This window comes from Pangasianodon hypophthalmus, chromosome 1, assembly GCF_027358585.1.
Source record: "Pangasianodon hypophthalmus isolate fPanHyp1 chromosome 1, fPanHyp1.pri, whole genome shotgun sequence".
NCBI classification, from domain to species: domain Eukaryota; kingdom Metazoa; phylum Chordata; class Actinopteri; order Siluriformes; family Pangasiidae; genus Pangasianodon; species Pangasianodon hypophthalmus.
The window spans coordinates 16,392,452-16,412,800 of NC_069710.1; the positions used below are offsets into that span (position 1 = coordinate 16,392,452).

At 37.9% G+C, this 20,349-nt stretch overlaps 1 protein-coding gene across 4 annotated transcripts in view; it reads right to left on the reverse strand.

The window, feature by feature from the left end:
* Positions 1-20,349, reverse strand: part of grik2 (glutamate receptor, ionotropic, kainate 2) — a 150,292-nt gene that overhangs the window by 41,528 nt on the left and 88,415 nt on the right. For 3 of the 4 annotated variants that reach the window (XM_034305786.2, XM_034305791.2, XM_034305793.2), the window contains 4 exons: positions 14,433-14,639; positions 12,482-12,705; positions 5,764-5,882; positions 2,004-2,221 (listed from right to left, as the gene is read on the reverse strand). In XM_034305786.2, coding sequence (XP_034161677.1) covers positions 2,004-2,221; positions 5,764-5,882; positions 12,482-12,705; positions 14,433-14,639 — 768 coding nt within the window. Of the gene's footprint in view, positions 1-2,003; positions 5,883-12,481; positions 12,706-14,432; positions 14,640-20,349 lie in introns of those variants that run through there. The other variant, XM_053232042.1, reaches the window with a different exon arrangement.

Genomic DNA, 20,349 nt, shown 5'->3' on the forward strand with positions numbered 1-20,349 from the left:
CTGTTTTTGTTGAGTAAATCTAACACAGTAATTACATAAACTGGAGGGGTTTCTGTTGCTGTTCCATTCTGTATGTAAGTGTAGTTATGTCTTTTAGCCCTAAAAGTTATTTTCACTCAGGGAGGCGCTGACCAGCTGTACATCAACAGTGCAATATGTTCACTCAATACTCTCAGCTCACTTTTCTGGTTTATTAGCCAGTTCATCCAGCTGTCAATCAGTTTCACAGACTATCAATTCATCAATAAATCAGCACCTGCAAAAGTGGACATGCTTGGAAAAGAGCTCTCATCACATTTATTGCCCCTGTGTCAATAAGCGCTACAGTGTGGCTATATTTCAGCCGGGTTATCATGACCAGGTTAAAGTGGAAATGTAAGTTTCTAGCAACTGAGAAGTATTTCATCAGACATAGCCTACACTGCATGTAAAATGTGCCCTTGAAGTTATGCTCATTCCTGTTTTATGAAAGCATTCGAAACTCATGCCATGGCAAAATGTCTTCTGCAGTGTTTGATGGCTGTAGCCTTTCTTTTTTATATGCACATGAACCTTAAAGTCACTCAATTTTTGTAGAGGGTAAAGGAGAGTGAGATAGGGAAGGACACAAGACCTTGCAGATAGGAAAGATTTCCCTGCTGGCATAGAGCTGGCCATGTGTTTCATCTCTCTCTCCTTCAACGAGTGTGAGCCGGTAATGAGTAATCTCAAACCCACAGCAGGCATGATCTCCAAGCAGCGGTCTGTCAGCTAAAATACTGCCATTGTAATAATCATTTATGCATAGCAGTGAACATTTCACATTCTGGGATTACATGCAAGTCTAGCATGCTGCCAGCATACCATAGAGAACTTAACACTGTGTTGAGCTGAACAGCATGTACTGCATTATGCTTGGTGACAGACCATGGTGATAAAAAACTCACTCTAATTAGCTTAGGTTGCATATAAGCCTTTTGTATTCTTATATCTCTATGCATTGTCCGGGTGATTTTTTGACAACTGAATCAACTAATCTACAGATTTATTTACAGAATGTGTGGAAGCATATTAAATGATCATACTCAAAATTAAATTCCAGTGTATAAGATCATTCACCTATAGTGTATTTTACTTTTTGCTCCTTAAAACACCACATTCAAAGACCCAAATGTGTACATACATGGTTATTTCGAAACATTTAAAGTAAGTCTTGCCACCACTCCAATATCACTCCCATAATTCACTGCATATTAAACTGGGTGTCTCTGAGACCTGAACTTGCGATGGCTGTTGAGAACATTTAATGCACACAAACCCATTTTTACACATTGTTACGTCCTAATTTGCATGTGATGTATTTCACACAATTATAGTCTGTAAATCCCCTGTAGCGTGCCCATTAAAGCAAATTTTGAATCTTAGTAAGTCAGGGCCACAATCATTCATTCACTTTGAGTAACTGCTTTATCCTGATCAGGACCTATCCCAAGAACACTAGGCATGAAGCAGGAACACACTTTAGATGAGAAGCCAATCCATTGCAGGACATCATGAGCACACATTCATTCACTCCTAGGGGCAATTTAGTGCTGCCAATTCACTACCAGCATGGTGTTTGGAGACTGGGAGGAAAGTGGAGCACCCGCAGCAAACCCACACAGGCACAGGGAGAACATGCACTGAAACTCCAGCCGAGCTCAGGATTGAACTGGGACCCAGTAGCTGCACCAATATACCACAATCAGGGCTACAATATTTTCTAAATATGCCACAGTTGTGAAAAAAAAGTCTAGGTATACAGTAGGTGCATGCTATAACCATACATAGATGCATTACACAGAAAAAGCTCACTTTATAAAAGCGTAAGATTCCGTCAAAATCCGTCACAGTACAACTCTACACAAAAAAAAAAAATGTAGGGAAATAGAGTTTTCATATTTTCACTGAGAGTTTCATTCAGCACATAAATGGAATGGATACCTTTTACTCTTTGGCTGGAAGTTTAAAACATTTATACTCACTTTAAAGAAGGTCATTGTAGAACCGTCCTCCACCACACCATACTCAATTTTGGTCTGTTTGGCCAGGTCATCAGCTGAATCGATGGGAGACTCCATCCTCTCCACCGTGAGGAAAGCGGCCAAGTTAGCCGTGTAGGAGGAGATGATGATGAGGGTGAAAAACCACCAGATACCCCCTACTATCCTGGTGGAAAGGGCTTTGGGCATGAGCTCAGATCCTAGTAGAGAGGAGTAGAGAGGGTAGTCAGAGAAGGATCGACATCAGGGTTAGAGAGGGTCTGCTCATGAGGAACCAGACATGGTCTTGTCTGAGCACCCCGCTGCAAAGCAGAGTAGAGCTGCAGGGCAAGGATAAAACTGCTAATACAAAAAACATCATAGACTGGGAGAAAGAACCATGCTAACTGTGTACTCGCTCTGGATTGATCCTAAAAATTCATAGATATGAAAGGATTTTACTCGGCTTACTACTTAAAAACATTTGTACTCACTTTCCTACTTAGCAAGTTTACAGTTATTCTAACACTGGATCTGCATTCTATTCTATTCTGATGTGTTATTGTGGAACAGTGACTAGGCCAATATCAAGCTTAAATAAAATGATATTTTCACTCTTTAACTTCTCTTAAACAATATTCTCTAAACATTAGCCTCATTGCTTTCTTTAAACTTTCATGCAGGAGAAGTGGGGATATGTCAGAAGAGGTTGGGAACGGGAAAGAAAGGGATTTTATAGCTGAAGAGTCAGAAGGGTCAGAGAGCACTTTTTCTCAAGCATTAAGAAGCAACAGTAAGCTTTGGTTTTGTGCATTCAGTAAAGTCAATACGTGATGAACTGTGGGAAAGATGTGCTTCCTGTGAATCAGGGCTGAGCTTTGTCTGTGATTCAATCAGGCTCTACTCTGACTTTCTCACAGTCTGCCTAGTGACCCATCATTCAAGCCCAGAGTTTGGACATGACAGCGAATCCAGGTCCAGACCTCTGCCCACATAGTTTCTGCATGGTGAATGACACAATTACACAATTACTCTTTAACAGCTGTGATCTCACTGTTCCCTAAAGGAAACTGACTCATGGTTGTGAGATAACTGGACAAATACTAATACTAATATCAATACTAATACTAATACTAAGTAATAGCCTCTCCGGACTTGTAGGCATGTGCTGATATAACCTTTTCATATCACTATATATTTGCATCAATTCTCTTTTACTCCTTATCTTTTATCAGAGTGATATTTATCAGTTTTATCAGTTATGATATTTATCTTCTTAACCTAAATAAAAACAATTTGTCTTTTCAGTAATAATAGCTCTACTGAAAGCTAGGTATAATCTAAGATTATCATAAAAATACTGAGTAAAATGCAAACAAATCCCATGTTATGAATTATATAGTAAACAATAGCTATTTATTTGTTTATTTATATATTTATTCATTCATTCATTCATTTGCATTTTTTGTTTTTTACTTCATGTGTATTGGAATTGTGTCTGGTGACAGTTCCAGTTCTGTCTGCCGTGTTTTTCAGACTGATCATGGGATTGACTTCACTAGGTAGGATACGTGGGGTGGTGCCCCCAAAGTTGGTCAAAATAAAGTAGAAGACAGCTGAAGACAGCTGTTTCATAGAACATCCTTGATCTCCAGACTGCATCCAAAAATGCAACAGAAGTTTAACACGGGGACAGTAACAGTATTTTGAGGTGTTTGTGATAACCTCAAAATTAATATAATATCATGGTATATGTTATAAATGATTATTAGCACATGCCTACACTCATGCTCTCACTCAGGTCAATGCACAGTTAGACATAATTCAGCAAATCACATCATCACCTTTTAAAAGGTGCCCTGCAGTCCACACTGCTTACTGGCAAAACGGCGCAGACAAACAGAGGGTCACATAAAAAAGGACAGACACAAGGGACACATACAGGGACCCACAGGTCAGACAAAGGGGTCACATTTCTTTTTGTCCTTGCCCCACTGGACTTTAGGGGCTGTTCTGATCCTAACAGGCCACAGTCAGGCCTGACCTAGAAAAAACCTGGTTGGGGCTGACTGTCATGTACCCAAGGTAACGTCATGTCCAAACACCTCATCCCACAGTTTTCTGGGGGCTGGCAAGCCGCGGGCAGGGGAGCCTCTCTACAGTGTAGGGCTACTCACTCAGTATAGAGATGTTCATGCAGAGCAGCACAAAGTGTAAAGCCTAGCCCTTGCTCTTCAGCCTGACACCACATCTTCTGATGCAATACACACACACACATATCCCGTAACCCACACACAATGCTATTTTAAGTGTCAATAAATGACCTCATTAAATTATCAGTACCCTTAAGGTATCTTTTGTTACAGCTCATCAAGGTTCTTTATAAAAACATTATCAAGTATTACCATACATCAGAATTTTTCCAGTTTACCCGATATTTCATGATAGTATTATAAGGAAAGTATAATTCTGTATCATATCACAATGTTCAAAAGGTCATTTTCCTTTTTTAAAGTCTTTCCATGTGGGTGGAAGGTGGAGGTGACAATTTGCCGCTCTACAGTTTGACAGTTTTTTGCTCTCTCTGTTTCTCATATGCAAGGTCAGAATTTCTGCTGCTCAGCATAGCCTTTCATACGGCAAGCAAAACCATCACTCTCATCTCCCGCATGATAAGCACAGAGCTAGTGCTTGTCAATTGTCTACATGTCAAAAACAGAAAACATATCATGACTTTAGCATTATAAGGATGAAGAATGAATGGGAGATAGAGCCTTATAATCCTAAACCTATTTATGCTGGTGAAATTTTGTAGAAATATGAATGAGACTCATATTAGTGACCACACTCATAATTCATAGCTTTGCTAGAAAGTCTGCTTATAAACAGAAATATGTGTACATTGCTACCTAGCTAGGTTATATGCTTGATGATTTAATTACTAGCTAAGAAAGATTTTGAAAATATATAGGGATTGAGCGATTGTTGCCTCCCACGTGTGAAGCCCTTCATGATGTCTATTTGTTGCTCCAAATGCAACACACACCCATGCTATAGCTTCTCTACATGCAATAAACACTGGATGTTGCATAAAGAATAACAAAAATCTCAAAATATCATGAGAAAGGAATACAGAGTTCCCTTTCTGTGCTTTGTTCCAGTGATCAAATGCAGTGTGAATGCACACCATGCTGTTTGGCCATAGAACCCATTATTCTTTTATGATCTAGAATGTTATGTTTCCCTAGTAAACAGACATTATGCTCTATAATGAAACAAAAGGACGTGCAGTTTGTTTGTAAAGTAATAACCAAACAAAATCACCACATTTACTTTTAGATCAGGGCCATTTTATTCCTTTTTCAATCTCACATTATGGCATCTGGCAATGGAAAAGATGTGGCATCAGGCTTTAGTCAGAAGAAACACAACCACAGGCTGGGTCAGGCTAAAACACAGAGTGCTGTCTCTTGCTCTCCAGCATACTATGGCACAGCTGTTAGACTTACCTTCTCAGGACCTTAGGAAATAGTGATAATGAGAGAGGAAATCATGCATAAAGTAGATGCACCTAGCTTCTCTATCCACATCCACTTCTTTTAACTCACACAACCATCCCTCCATACCACGGACCAGCAACCAGTCTGCATCTAGCTACATGCACAGAGGCACCCATGCAGGGTTGTGGGCCTGACAAGAGCAATTTGGACCCCCAGCAAAAGAGTGGGACATGTGCTTAGGGTGGGCAAGCAGAGGCGTCTACCTTGCTGCATGAGAGCTCCAACTCCGAACCAGAAACTATTTAGCAGGGTGAAATTGTTTTCCACCACGTCCGAGTCGGGGTTGCACGGGTGGGGGTTATACCATTCGTAGGGGCTAAACCTGTGGCAATCAACAGAGAACACATATTTTTTTAGTCAAAAAGAATAAACAAAGAGATACTCAACAAAGGAGGATCCTCCTAAAGAGATAAAGAAAGAGACACAGATTAGTACCAACACTGGACTTTCATATTAACTGTTCATTAAAAAAATTATTTCAAGTGTCTATCGTTATCAGTCTGGTCAGTGTTTTGGTGGTTAAAATGTTAGACATATGGCAGGTAAATTAATCTGATGTCCTTTAGTGTACATTAGAGTCACATGAAGCAGGAACTCTGCTGCAGAAGTTCTAATTCGATGTGAAACACTATTATAAGCAGCCCATTCACTCTGACCATAATCCCTTCCTCTTCATTTCCCCAGAGAATTGTGCATGTTGACACATTCACATCGAAGGCAGTTGGCACTGTAATTTAATCGATGTCATCTGAATCACTATATCCACATGAAAATCAAATAATCCAGATAATCTTACAAGCTTATTAAAATGTGGCAGATCAAACGAGTCTGTCCCATCATCTCAGGACTCTACTCCCTCTCTCCCTCTGCACTTCTCCATTGTGAAAAAAAAAGATTTCCCATTTATTCATGTTAAACAAAAGTGACATTGTATTAGTAAAGGTTGATTGGGCTACAATTAAGCATCATGACCTGATTTGGTTTGTGCTGGAGTGCTAGAATTAGGAGGAATCTTGAGCCTGAGAGCAAGACAAGAGTAAGCAATCAAAAGCTCAAGAGTAGCAATCAAGACCACGTTTGGATGTCTTTTTTCTGTCATGCTAAATAGAAACACAAACACTGAACTTTTGTTAAAATAAGAAGTACAGATTCTGTAAAGAATTCTATGTAATAATGGTCTTTCCAAGGACAATTTTGCTCAAGGCTGCTGAAGTTGCTGTCATTTATCTAACTAAACATTATTGCTACTATTCATTGCCTTTAAAATATATTAACAGCATTTACTAGCCAATAAAACCATTTATACCATAGTGTTCTGGAATTCGTGAATCTAACTGGTCAGAAGGTATTGATTACTTTTCCAAAACAGGAGCTCAACATTAGTCACAGCTGTAATTCAAATGATTTTAAAGATGTATATTAATGCGCTTGTTGTAATATGTTATCATTTCTATAGAAACAGCTAAATCATATGTTATCATTTCTATAGTAACAGCTAAATCATATGTTATCATTTCTATAGCAACAGCTAAATCATGGAACAAGTATGGTGGACACTCCGCATAATGGATTTTAAAAATGTGCTGTTATTTAACAAGGAAAAGGTATAATCATTGATATGGTGGAGTTTTCTGTAAGGACTTGTTTATTTAGCATTTATGGAAGGAGTTATAGGTGTCAGCACCACACCACCTCGTCTTCATACCACCCTGTCTTTGATTATTTTCTTATATCAGTTCCTAACAGTCATGTTTTATTCTTTACATAAGTACTACTCCCTATTTATTTATATTGACTTGCTACATGACCCCGTTTGTGAATTTTCAACGAAGCATGAACGTCCATATGATTTTGTGTTTCAATGAATCGTTGACATTGAATGAACCTGCGTGCTCTAACAATTCACAGCAGATTGACCTTTACAGTATATCGGACTGCCACCTTGTCATCTGCATATGGCTGAAGCACACCTAAGCAGTCTGCATCTGAGAGAAATGGAGTTTAGCGGTTTAGCCTGCCCATGAAACGAAGCCCATTTAGCTGTCACTCTGTTCCAATTACGCTGACCTTCTGTAATCTCAGGTCATCTGAGACTCTGAGGGAAAAACTTTGAGCAAGGTCAATCCGGAGAGATAAGCCATGAATGAGGAAACATGTGCACAGCTGGGTGGTGACAATGCTAGGCATTTTTATCTGTTTCCAAGAATTGGTCTGATCGCACAGTTGTTTATGGTCATGGCAGAACAGGAAGAGTCTGTTAGATGAGGAACCTGGATATCAGAATATTGTTGCAGTTCTTGCATTTAATCCAACAGAATCACTCCTTCCTACTTGAGAAAGCAGCAATATTAATGTGCTGTATTTATACATTTTGATAAGGATGACCTTGGTTCAAAGACTTTAGTAATCTGCAGTAATCAATGTGCTAAAACAGCTTTCAAAGACTGGCAGCTTGATATGCATAGAACGTCTAGTAGCTTACCTTGTTTTCACAGGATCAAGGATTTACAAACATAAAAAAGTCATTTTGCCTTAGCAATGTAGATACCAGCACCAAGAATGCAGATATGATTAAGAGCATAGAGAGTGCATGCATACAATGTAATCAGAAACAGTAATTAGGTTAGTGTAGCTTTTTCTGGTAAGGGGTAAATGTATTTATTATTTGGAGGTAAATGGAGCTACTCTTATCAATTTCCTCTTATTTCAAATAATAAAGAGAGGAATCTAGGAGATCTTAAATGTGTATTACAATACCTAGTAGAAAAGTCATTACTTTTTGCTCACATGCTTTCCCACTTCAAAATAAATAACACTTTACATTAATTTATTTGCACAGTAAGGTACAACGGATAACTATCCCAATGGTGGATCATGGCTCAGCTTCAACAATGAGCAGGATAAAGCTGAGTGAATGAAGATTAGAGGTGGGTGTAACATCTATACCTCATAAAATCAAACCAACTCCAACCACATCACTGGTGCTCACATTAGTATGGCTCTATATACCTAAAGGTGAAATATAGTATATCTATTAAGGGTGTAACACAGTCCCACTATCTGTATCTGTTTACTACTCCAACTATCTATCTGTATTCAGAACCTAAAGTGGGTGTGGCCTAAACTGGAAGGGTTTTGTTGTTGTTGTTGTTGCTGTTGTTGCTGTTGTTATTATTGTTGCTTAGCACTGTGCTCTCGGAAACAGCCAGAAACACTGTGAAATAACTCCAGAGGTAGAAATACCAGCACTGTTAGCATGGTCTGTGACTTGTGGCTCTGACAGTCCCTCAGCTACATCATACTGTGCATTAGACTGTTTTTTTTTTTTTTTTTTTTTCTTTTTACTCTTACTAAGGATGAATGACTGAACTCTCTACTTCCATGTTAATGACCATGGTCATTGTTTGACCGCTAGCTTGTGTAGCAAGTAAATCTCCCATTTGTGTGACCAGATGTCTTTCTGGCAAACTTTCCTCACTAACCTTCCTTTTTGTAATTTGTATTTGTTTAGAACACACTCTCTGTTAATTCCAAATAATGTACTCAGATTTGGTTATATCCCTAATATCTATTTATGTAGTGCACTATATATCAAAGAGTCATCCAATTTGGCTTCAGCCTACATATTTTTACAACATAGGCATTACTTTTCAGGTGGAACTTTAATCTTCTGTTAAAATGTTCATTTGTTGCCCTGTGTTTAGAGTCCCCTGTGCCTTCTGTTTTGGTCAGTTAAATCCCTTCTACCGCAACCTATTTTATAGCATATTCCACCTGGACATGAAGGAGATCTGATAAGGGCCTGCAGCAGCTCAGCAGAGGACATTACTCTTCCAGCCAGGCACTCACACTTTTGTTTCTTATGCTTGAGATGTTTGCACTGCAGCAACCATAATAGCAAATTGAACCCAGCCGAGAACATAGTCAGATGAAACTGTTTGGCATTCAAGACTTTGTGTGCAGCTTCAACAGTTTCTTTCTAAATCGAACTATATTTGCTGTATCCAGCTGAATAGCTTTTATTAATGCATTGCTCAATTTGATGACGAGTTTGCCTTTGATGGGACTGATACATCATGCACAGTTCCTTCGGGGAGACAAAGTGAGAAGGGATGTGCAGCATTTGACATAAGTATATATTACTTTTGGAGCTCGTTCACAGTCTCAGCCTAATACTTCTTTGGGTTATAGGGCAGGAGCAAGGGGGCTTATCGCTTTGATAAATTCATGTTAGACTTACTCGGCCATTCCATCCCCTGTGTCACATAAAACTAGAGGGGGAACTTTGTGAGAAAAGGAAACAACAACAACAGCACCAATGAAAGGAACTGGTTATATGAAAAAAGCACCATATTGAGTAGGTATGTATCTGATTTTCATACTGCACCCAAAAGGATATATTCCAATACTTCATGGTGAGCATAAAGCCTTAGGAAACTCTCAACCAGGCCTCATTATGTCACCCTGTGATTTCTCTCTCTCTCTCTCATGAACACAGATTTGCCTATTCTCTCCCCCATCTCTCTCTCTCTCTCTCTCACACACACACACACACACACACACACACACACACACACACGCACCATATTTAAAGCTCATACACATAAAGCAGTAATACATGCACACAAATAAATGTGTACACACAGACACATACAATAAACCCGCATTCTTGTGTTAAGATTTTGTGAAGACTAAAATGGTTTTGCGGCTAGATTACATGCTACTTACTAATGTGCCTAAGCTTGGCATTTCTCTCAAACGAGTGTAAAGCAATGTGGAAAAAAATTACCTGCTTTGACTTACCCAGGATAAACTTAAATCAGTAATGGTGATGGGTGCATATTCTGAACCAACTTAGATGACAGTTGTAGCTTGTAATTCTTGTATGTGATCATATCGCCAGTAACATTTAGAAAACACAAGTGCATTAACCATAAAACTCCTGGGATAACTGAGCATGACTGAGCCACCCCAAAAGTTTTAGAGTTAACTTTAAGCTTTTTCATTTGGTTTTTCTCCACCATGTTTCAAATGATGACCACAGGCAAATACAAAGAAATCTGTGTTGTGTGCCACATTACACATTGTTTTAGACATGTTTGGTTTTCTCTAATCTTGCAGATCTTATAGATCAGACACTTCTAGCTGTTTAGGTGGATAAATTTCAGTAACACATTCTATGAAGCTCATAATCATACATATATCTTTATAATATGCATAACTGTGCTTATAGTTTTTAATAATTTTATAGTTCACATAAGAGTGCTTATAGTTCTAAATTAAGTTGATAATGATTCTTTGTAAGCATTTTATAGACTCTAATAATGCTTCCTAAATCTTTTTTTATTATTTATATTAAAGGTTTCAAACTGCAAATGTGTCTGTATGTTTTTTTTTTTTTTTTTTTGTAATTAATCTAGAATGAAGTGTTTCCATATTACATTACAAAAAGAAAGTATAGAGTGTCTTACAACTTAAACATTAAATGTTTTTTAACATTAATTGCACAGGTCAATATTAGTTATAAAGGTTGTGCAGTACATCATGTGGCATTATAATGAATAGTACCAACTGTGGTACATGATTATAAGTTACCAAGGAATTATTTACAGCACATTAGTAGAGCTTCAGGAGGCATCATTTGACCTTATAAAATGCTCACAAGGAATCATTAACATACAAAGAATTATAATCACAGTTATAATGATTTTTTTAACGTGAGCTTCATAGAAAATGCTACCAAATTTCCTTCCATCATCTGTGAAGGCCTGAGAATACATGCTATTTACAAGTTCTACTGGAGCGACGTTTTGAAGAAGAGTATTTCTGCTGATATATCTGAATGCCTCTAGTGCCAAGCTGGGAATGATAGCATATGATAGTTGGGTTTATATATTATTATATGATCATGTAGGTTTGGTGTTGGAGCTGTCTCATATAATGGCTTTGTTTAAAGAGGAAAAGATTACATGTTTAATAATATATTTGACAGCATGCATAATCAAACCAATGTCTAATTAATGCAACTGAGTATCAATAAACAATAATTGTTTCTTAATATCATAAGACTTTTTTTTTCTGTTCTGTTTATCTGTTTATATTTCCTGTATTTTAGGATACAAGCACAGAAACATGAGTGAAGATTATCAGCTTGAAATACACATGCATTCCAGTAATCACAAAGGACGTGGCCAAGGACATTTGAAGCAGAGTGTGGAAACATCCAAAGAGAAAAGCAAACAAAAGCTGGAGACACTAGGAAACGGCGAGGGATGAGGGAGGTTGCCATTCACACCGGGAAATGCCAAACACTCGAACTCACACCTACACTCAAGTATCCCCATTCTCTCTCTCTCTCTCTCTCTCTCTCTCTCTCTCTCTCTGCCTCTTGCATTCATGCACACTTTTTTTTGATTGCACATGTTTTCTTGTGTGATTTGTGCTATTGAGCTTTGGCTGCTAAGCATTACAAGCAGCAGCTTTTGTTATAAATAGAATGAGAAAGTGGAGGAATCGTTTAACATCCCCCAGTGTACTGTCCAAAAAGGACTCGGCTCACTCACTCTCTCAGTCTGGGTCAGAGGAGTCACCTCTCTCTTTTGTGCTATTCACTGTAGCAGGATTTCTTCCTCTTGTGCTCTGTCAGAGGAGGCTCCTCCCTGAGGATTCGGCCTGTTCTTATAGTGCATATCAGTATGAACATTGGAAGAATGTTCTTTCAGCATATGAACATTTTCTTTCATCCCCAGCCAAGGGCAGTGAAGCTACATCTAAAGTGAGTGGGGTTTTAAGCTTAAAATGTGATACTAATAGAACAAGGGAAGATGCTTTTAGTCATAGATTAGTCTATTAATGGAATGAGGTTAAAATGTGGGGTTATGTCTGTATGTGTGGCTAAGATCTGCAGAACTGACATGTTACCTGGCTATGACAAACAGCACACAACTGACACCCAAGTAAGCCAGCAGAATATACATCCAGATGTCGGGGGAGAGAGGGTTGAGGAAGGAGAACACCCCCGGGTTGGTGCCGTTGGGTTTGCGGTACAGAATACTTATCCCCAATGTCATGAATGGCTTGGAGAAATCGATGACTTTCTCCCGCACGTAGGTGATGGCTAGAGGAGCCACTGCAAGATCAGCTTTCTGTCAATACAAAAGACATGGCAGAAGAGTGATATGCAGTCCATCAGGGCTAGAGGAAGTATTTAGAGGCAATCAAATTAAGAAAACAGAACCTTTACACCCCACCAACTGTCCCACAGCACTTAAGATTAAATTTAAAGCCCCCCTCCCTCCTGCTCTCCTTTTCCTTTCTCATTCTTTTTTCTCCAAAGCTTGATTTAACTGCTACTGGCTCAGCAGTTAGTGAAGTGTTCAGTGTACAGCGATTCTGGCTAAGAACCAGTTTCTCTCATGTTTAAACTGTAGTATTAAACACCTCGTGGGAATAAATATTAGGCTATTTTGTGAATAATGTAGAACTGAATGCACCATTTTCATTTGTTACAAAGCTTGTATTCATAATACAGTAATTAGGTTTATAATAATTATCACCACTCAAGGTCAACTGATGTGATTCTACACTGTTGATACTTATTAATCTATAGGGTGTCCCAAAAGTCCAGCATTATGTGATTACAGGGAATTTTTTTCATATTTTTACAGATCATGATGTATCTGAGCAAGGAAGCATGGATCTAAATAATTCTGTTCATAGGAAATCAAAGCCAAAGAGAACATATTGAGCAAGTTCTGTAAATAAAAGCTTTTGTTTTGCAGTTTTTAATTTTTCTCCTATGATGTTGAACTTATGGGACACCCCATTAAATAAGTAAGTAAATAAATAATTAAATAAATAGCCTTTATCTAAGTAAAAACAGTAAGAATGCCATACATCTTTCTAAATTAAATGAGTTCCAACTACAAAACAGCAGCCACTTTCTTTAACAATTTAGATAAATATAAATATAGATAAATATATCATTATATTTTTAGCCAAAATTAAGCTGTGTAATATAAATTAATAGATTGTCTGTAACTGTTCTCATAGGAGGTAAATTAATCCCAAGTGTAATCAGGTGCTGTCTTGCTCTTTTCTCTTTTATTCTACCTCTTGTTTTTCAGTCACTCCTTTGACGCGATATTTTTAATATCCTACACTTGAATGCATTTTCTGTTTCTCTGCAAATTGCAGACTGCAGACTGCTGGAAGCCTGTCTGGGCCAGTTAGAATCTGTCATGCTCTTATCTGGGGAGAGGAAGCGCACAGGCAAGGAGCCCGCATCAACCCCTCCTAGACTGCTAGTTATGACGTTTGACGTGCAGATATGTGAAAAAATGGTTTAAAAAAAAACCCTGGATAAACAGGGAAAGGGAGAAATGATGGGAAACTGATCATCATCTCTCTTTTGCTCCTTTGAGTCTTATAACATAGATTGTTTTCATGGCATAATAAGTATGTTATCAATAGATCAGCTGTCAAAAAGAATTGTGCAAATGTTTAAGATGAGCAGAAAGAATGGTGTGTGTTGGTAATGGGGTCAGCTATTAGATAATGGGGGTGCAAAGACTGTTATTTTTCTGCCTGTGTAGAGCACTTTTTTAAAATCTGGGTCTTATTTTGTGTGTGTGTGTGTGTGTGTAGCTCTATGGTGGAAATTCGTGCCAGAAGCTTCACTTTGTATGCTGTCTGCAGCCAGTGCTAGAGTTTCTCCCATTACTACATCCTCAACTCCACTCGTATTGCACATACAATTCCCACAAAATCATTAAAGGCAGCCGAATCAGCATTTCCTGCATAGTTACAACAGTCTTGCAATGTGATAAGTCAATAAATGTCTGCTGCATATTGAACAAAGGATGAAACTCACATGGTCCATGAGCTCGCGCACCAGGCCATTCCACTGGCCCGTGCTCTCCTCCTGCGCTCCGTACTTGCCGTCCTCTACCAGCCGCACCTCATAGACGAAGCCCAGGATGCTGGCAAGCTCCCGCAGCAGGTCAATGCAGTATCCCTCGAAACGATCGTTACCATGCAGAGGCTTGTCTGACTTCTTGAACATCACATAGGGCTCCTCCTGCAGGGTGAGAGGCAGCTCTGAGCTCTACTCACCATGTGAGAGAAGAGGCTGATGTGTGTCTGACAGGGCTTTGAGGTTTGTTTGCATGAACTTACACTGGCACAGAAGGGATGGAAACCCCACTGCTATTAAAGGAGATGTGCGCACACACATACAAACACACACACACTCAGTATCACAAAAAAAACAGGAGACAGCGGCCATAATGAGACACACACTCTACCAGTCACTTCACAGTGAGGACCAGAGGTGCATCTTAGAGCTGCTCCGTCCACTCCCAGAAGATGCTTTCAAAAAAAGAAAAGATGTGCTGATACTGTGGTGAATGGCATGGGATACAGATGACTCCTTTTGTTAGGACTCAACATCTGTGGTGCTCTCTCTCTCTCTTTCTCTCTCTCTCTCTCTCTCTCTCTCTTTCTCTCTCTCTCTCCATTTGTATGAGACCAAACAGTAAACATATTCTCAACTCTGACAGACAAATCACACCTATTTCACATGTTCATAGGATTTTCACACATGATTATTTGAATAATATGTGAACACATGTGAAAAACATGTGAAGGTACATTATGCTCTGAAATTGTATGTGTGAACTCAAGTAAATGTGAACAATGGGATCACATGTGAAAATGAATGATTCATATGAGAAAATCACAACTGAAAAATGACACCACATGCCCACATGTGAAAAATTAAAATGTGAAAATAAGTAAAACGGTGTGTGAAAATTATATGTGTAAATAAATTAATCATATATAAAACATATGTGAAAATATATGAATCATGTATAAAACTCACATTTGAAAATAGATTCATCATATAAAAAAATCATGTGAAAATACATGAATAGTATATAAAAATCACACGTGAAAATAAATCAAATATTTAGAAAATCATATGCGAAAGAGAAATGAATCAAATATGAAAATCACCGGTAAAAATAAATGAATCATAGAAAGCTCACATGAAAATATCTGAATCATATACTGTATAAAAATTACGTGAAAATAAATGAATTATGTATAAAACTCACATGTGAAAATAAATGAATTGTGTATAAAATTACATGTGAAAATAGAAGAATCATGTATAAAAATCACAGGAATATAGAAGAATCAGGTATAAAACTTCAATGTGAAAAGAAATGAATCATGTATTAAAATCACATGTGCAAATAAAAGAGCATTAAATGCCCACAACATGTGAAAAATGTGTGAAATATCATGTGATGTGTCTAAAAACCGCATGTTAATTGCACATGTAAGTTCATGTGACTTTTCTGTAAGGGAAGCAAGTGTTGCCTGCTACATAAGAATACTTACAAATGTATACACATTAGCCATTAGAGTTCAGGTCATGTTTCTTTTATAAGAAGACTGCAGTGAATCCCACTGTTTTGGATTGCATTAGACATTTCCCAGTGAGACTGCAGGCATTTAGCTTACGCTATCAGATGCCTCTGCAAGCAGTCCTTCACCCCCAGTGTGACGCTCCAGGGATGTGTGTCGTGCCAGTGGAACGTGTCAAACGAGAGATAAGCATTCATCCACACTCACCCCTCCCAGCTCTCACATATCCACAGCCAAGATGAACCAATGATGAGTAGCTATCGCAGAGCTGAACTTATTATTTACAAATATGAATGCACAGCATCTCTTGCTTCTGCTTTCCACTTTTGCACATAGCACAGTGAGATAGCTTTCACTTAGATCATCAAGACAACAGATAAGCTGGTGATGTGAGCATGTTTTCAGGAAGAAATGCTTCTGATTGAAGCCATTTCTGGAAGTCCAGCATGAATACACTGGCCCGTGCTCCAAGATTAAACGGCCCTTTATGAAGCGATAGCTCAGTAATGTATACATATAGCACAACAGGCGGTAAGAATTGATCCCTAAAACAGACCCACACACACTGAAAGCATGTGCAATCTCTGACCTCCTACGCTGTTACTGACATTAGATGCTACGATGTTAGATACAAACTATATTACAAACTATTGGACAAAAAGGGAAAAAAATTGAAAGATTGAAAATGATTTTATTCCCCTTTTTCATCTGATAGTTTGTTACAGTTTTTCTTATAGTTTCCTTTATAATTCTTAACTACTGTGGGAAATTCTACTCCATGTTAAGACTTAAAATTAAGCTCTTTTATCTATTAATTAAAAAATGACAATGTTTTATGATTTTTTTATTTACAGTTAATGTTGTGGAACATTGTGGAAAACAAGTTACGTTACACCAGCTATAATAGATAAAAAAACCACGAAAAATAAAATAACAACAAAGATTGCTGTTTACTATACAAAGCACCTACACTTTCCATAAATGTTAAATAAATATTTTCCTTATAGAATAATTCACGGTGTTGATGACTACATTTTTTTTCTGTGCTAAACAATACATTTTTAATATGTTTATTACTAATTTGAGATAATGTGGAGAATCCGCCATACCCATCCCTGTGAATGAGCTGTTACTATTATGTACTAAATAACATTAAAATGAGCATGTTAATATAAACCAGTGATTTGAATTACAGCCTGCACTACTGTTGAGAATTCAACATCGCTGTGATATATATTATAATATTGTATATGTGTACAATGAATACTAAAGCTCAGCTACTGTAGATGCCAACTAGACCCGCAGAAATATGATAAGCTATAAGTAAAGTTAGTGCTCATCTACCAGGATATATGGTGATTACCTTCATGTTTCTTCCCAAAATTCTATGAATTTCCAGTGTCTCAAGGGCTACAGGATGAATCTATAATAAACTGTTTTCTACAGTAAATTGTTTATATCACATTACCAATTTTACCTCTTAACTGCAAAGTTCACTAATGCAAAACATTATGTACATATTCAGTTTATTTATTTGAGAGGTCACAGTGCCACTATGCTCTTTCTCAGTATGTACTTAGGGCCTATCTATTAAAGTGGAGCTAGTATAAACCTTTTCCTCTATGTGGTGAGCTGGACAGAGAGTTCACTTGGGAGCCTTTAAGGTGCAGTCTGAATGGCTTTTTGTTTATAAATGCTAGCTTCCTATTCCCATGGGCATCTTGTCTCTAATACAGCAGCAGATATGATTTTCCATGTCCTAAAGCACTGTCAAACGTCCCCCCTGCTCTCTGTGTGTCAGCAAGCGCTGTTCGCACGTGTGTATTGCCATGGTAACAAAGCTGCAGTCAAGTATGTGTCTCACAGCAGTGAGTGAGACACGCAGCAGCAATAAATCACTGTGGTTGAAGGTTTTTTAAACACACATCATATAGTGACTCATCGCTGGAGCTGAATAGAGGACACACCATGAACTGAGTTCTATTGTGTGTGGATGCTGCAGTTATAAAAAATAAAAGGCAAAACAAAAATGAGTCTCCTATTCATGATTTCAATTGCCAAGGTTGTACGGAGTCCGATTTAGAAGGCCTACCTGTCAGTGCAACAGAAATGAGTGGTGAGGTAAACATTCTCATTCAGGGCATTCAGAATGCCACACGTTGTTAAAACATGGAGGACACTTCACTATGCAGTTGAAGTAAGCACCAAAAATATGACTGTAGATTGTCTCTCAATTGCCTCCTGAATAACTCAAACCCTTCAGAGAGAATTTCAAACACCCCAGAGATCCGGGCTGAAATATTCTTTTTGAAATATCCATCTTTCTCATATTTATACATGTACTGCAAGGATGTGTTTGTGAATTGTAAGCTGGCAGAAAGAATAGGACACTGTGTGAATGCAGATTGGTGTAGTAGTTAAGGACAGTCATAGAACAGCTAGGTGTCTGTGTTTAATGTTCAAAAGGACAGAGGTTTGATATCAGCAGTATATCCAGCAAAGCTTGAAAGTAGTTGCATACATTGCAAAACTGATTGTGAGTGTGGAGTTAAAAATAGCAATATGAGGGGAAAAAATGACTTTTCAAGTATTCAAGAGTGCCAGAAGACCTTCACAAAACTTGCCATTTCTCATACTATTTCTACACTTTAGCCTTAAGCCAATATCCATTGGAAACATTATACATGGTTGCTTTACAAAAAATAAATATTCTCACTAAGTGTAGACCAAAAACAGACTGGAAATGAGAAGGTTGCTTTACAACTTTATAATTCAGACCCAACTTTAATATTATATTCTCTCTGTTTTGCCAGTGTTCAGACATAGTTCTAGCAGGTTGAACACTGCCACCTTAATAGGAGGACCTTTACAACTGCACATTCATGCAATTATCCAATCAGCCAAACATCTGGCAGCAGTGCAATGCATATAATCAAATGGATATAGGTCAAGAGCTTCACATCAAACATCAGAATAATCTCAGTGAGTTTGATGGTATAGTTGTTGGTGCCAAATGGGCTGGTTTGAGTATTTCAGAAACTGCTGATCTCATGAGTTTACACAGTATGGTGCAAAAAACAAAAAACATCCAGTGAGCAGCAGTTCTGCGGGTGGAAAGGCCTTGTTGATGAGAAGGTCAGAGGACAATGGACAGACTGGTCCAGCTAACAAGAAGGCTAAGGTAAATCAAATAAGTAATCTTTACAACTATGGTGAGCAGAAAAACACAACACAAGGCATCAGAATGCACAATACAAGGCAGATGGTCTACAACAGCACCCACAAAGGGTTCCACTCCTGTCAGTGAAGATCAGGAATCTTAGGCTAGGCACTTGCTCACCAAAACTAAGCAGGTGAATATTGGAAAAACATTGCCTGGCCCTTATCCAATCTTCAACTGAGCAGGTGTGCAATGATTTTGCTATTCTGACAAATTTAAATCTACACATACAAGATTTGGTACATGACTCTCGGCTATTTCATTAAGTAAATTGTGTTCATTTCACTTTCTCTTTTCATGTTTTCCCTAAGCTACAATTTGTCAGACAGTTATAGCTTTCTTTTCAAGTTATATCAACCAATTCCATTCCTCCTACAAGCTTTTTCTAATCTAAAAATCTCAGTTGATTTTTTGTATTAAAAAGTATGTATGTTGATGCTTCTCTTATAGCTATTTTTGTAGTAAGATTTTTTTTTTTTTTTAAGTTAAACTCTGAATCCCACCTCACACCCAGTGCTCCTGGGATAACCTCCAGATCCACGGTGACCCTGACCAGGTTAAAGTGGTTACTGAAAGTGAGTAAAACTGAAATCTGCTTTAATCTTTTTAAAAGATACATGGTGTCATGGGGGAAGAAGTGTAGCAACTGACAAAGGTACTTGTGAATGTTAATGTCCTATGACCTACAAAGATAGATAGATAGATTCTAAAATACAAACTCATACTTTCTTTTTTAACAAATTAAAAAATGGATTTTGTGTCTAAATAAGAACAAATGATACTGGCTCATTTAAGCCATTTTTAAACATTTATTTTAGGTTCGTTGAACATGCGCCAGCACGCCTGCGTGTGTTTTTCGTCAATAGCCCTCTTGCACTTAGAATTAACAAGGATAAGCCACTTGCTTCTGATTGCATGGTTGTGTGTTGGTTAATATGATTGCATTTGGGGGATTTTAATAAGAAAAATATAAAAAACAAGAAATTAAATACAGATTCATAACTATTGATGCTTGAATGGTGGATCCCAGATCAGTTCCCACGCTCAATGCTGTTACTGTGTCATCAGTAAATAAATTAAACTGAAACCATTATGTTCTGAATCACAGCTTAATACCTTTAAAAGACTAAAGATA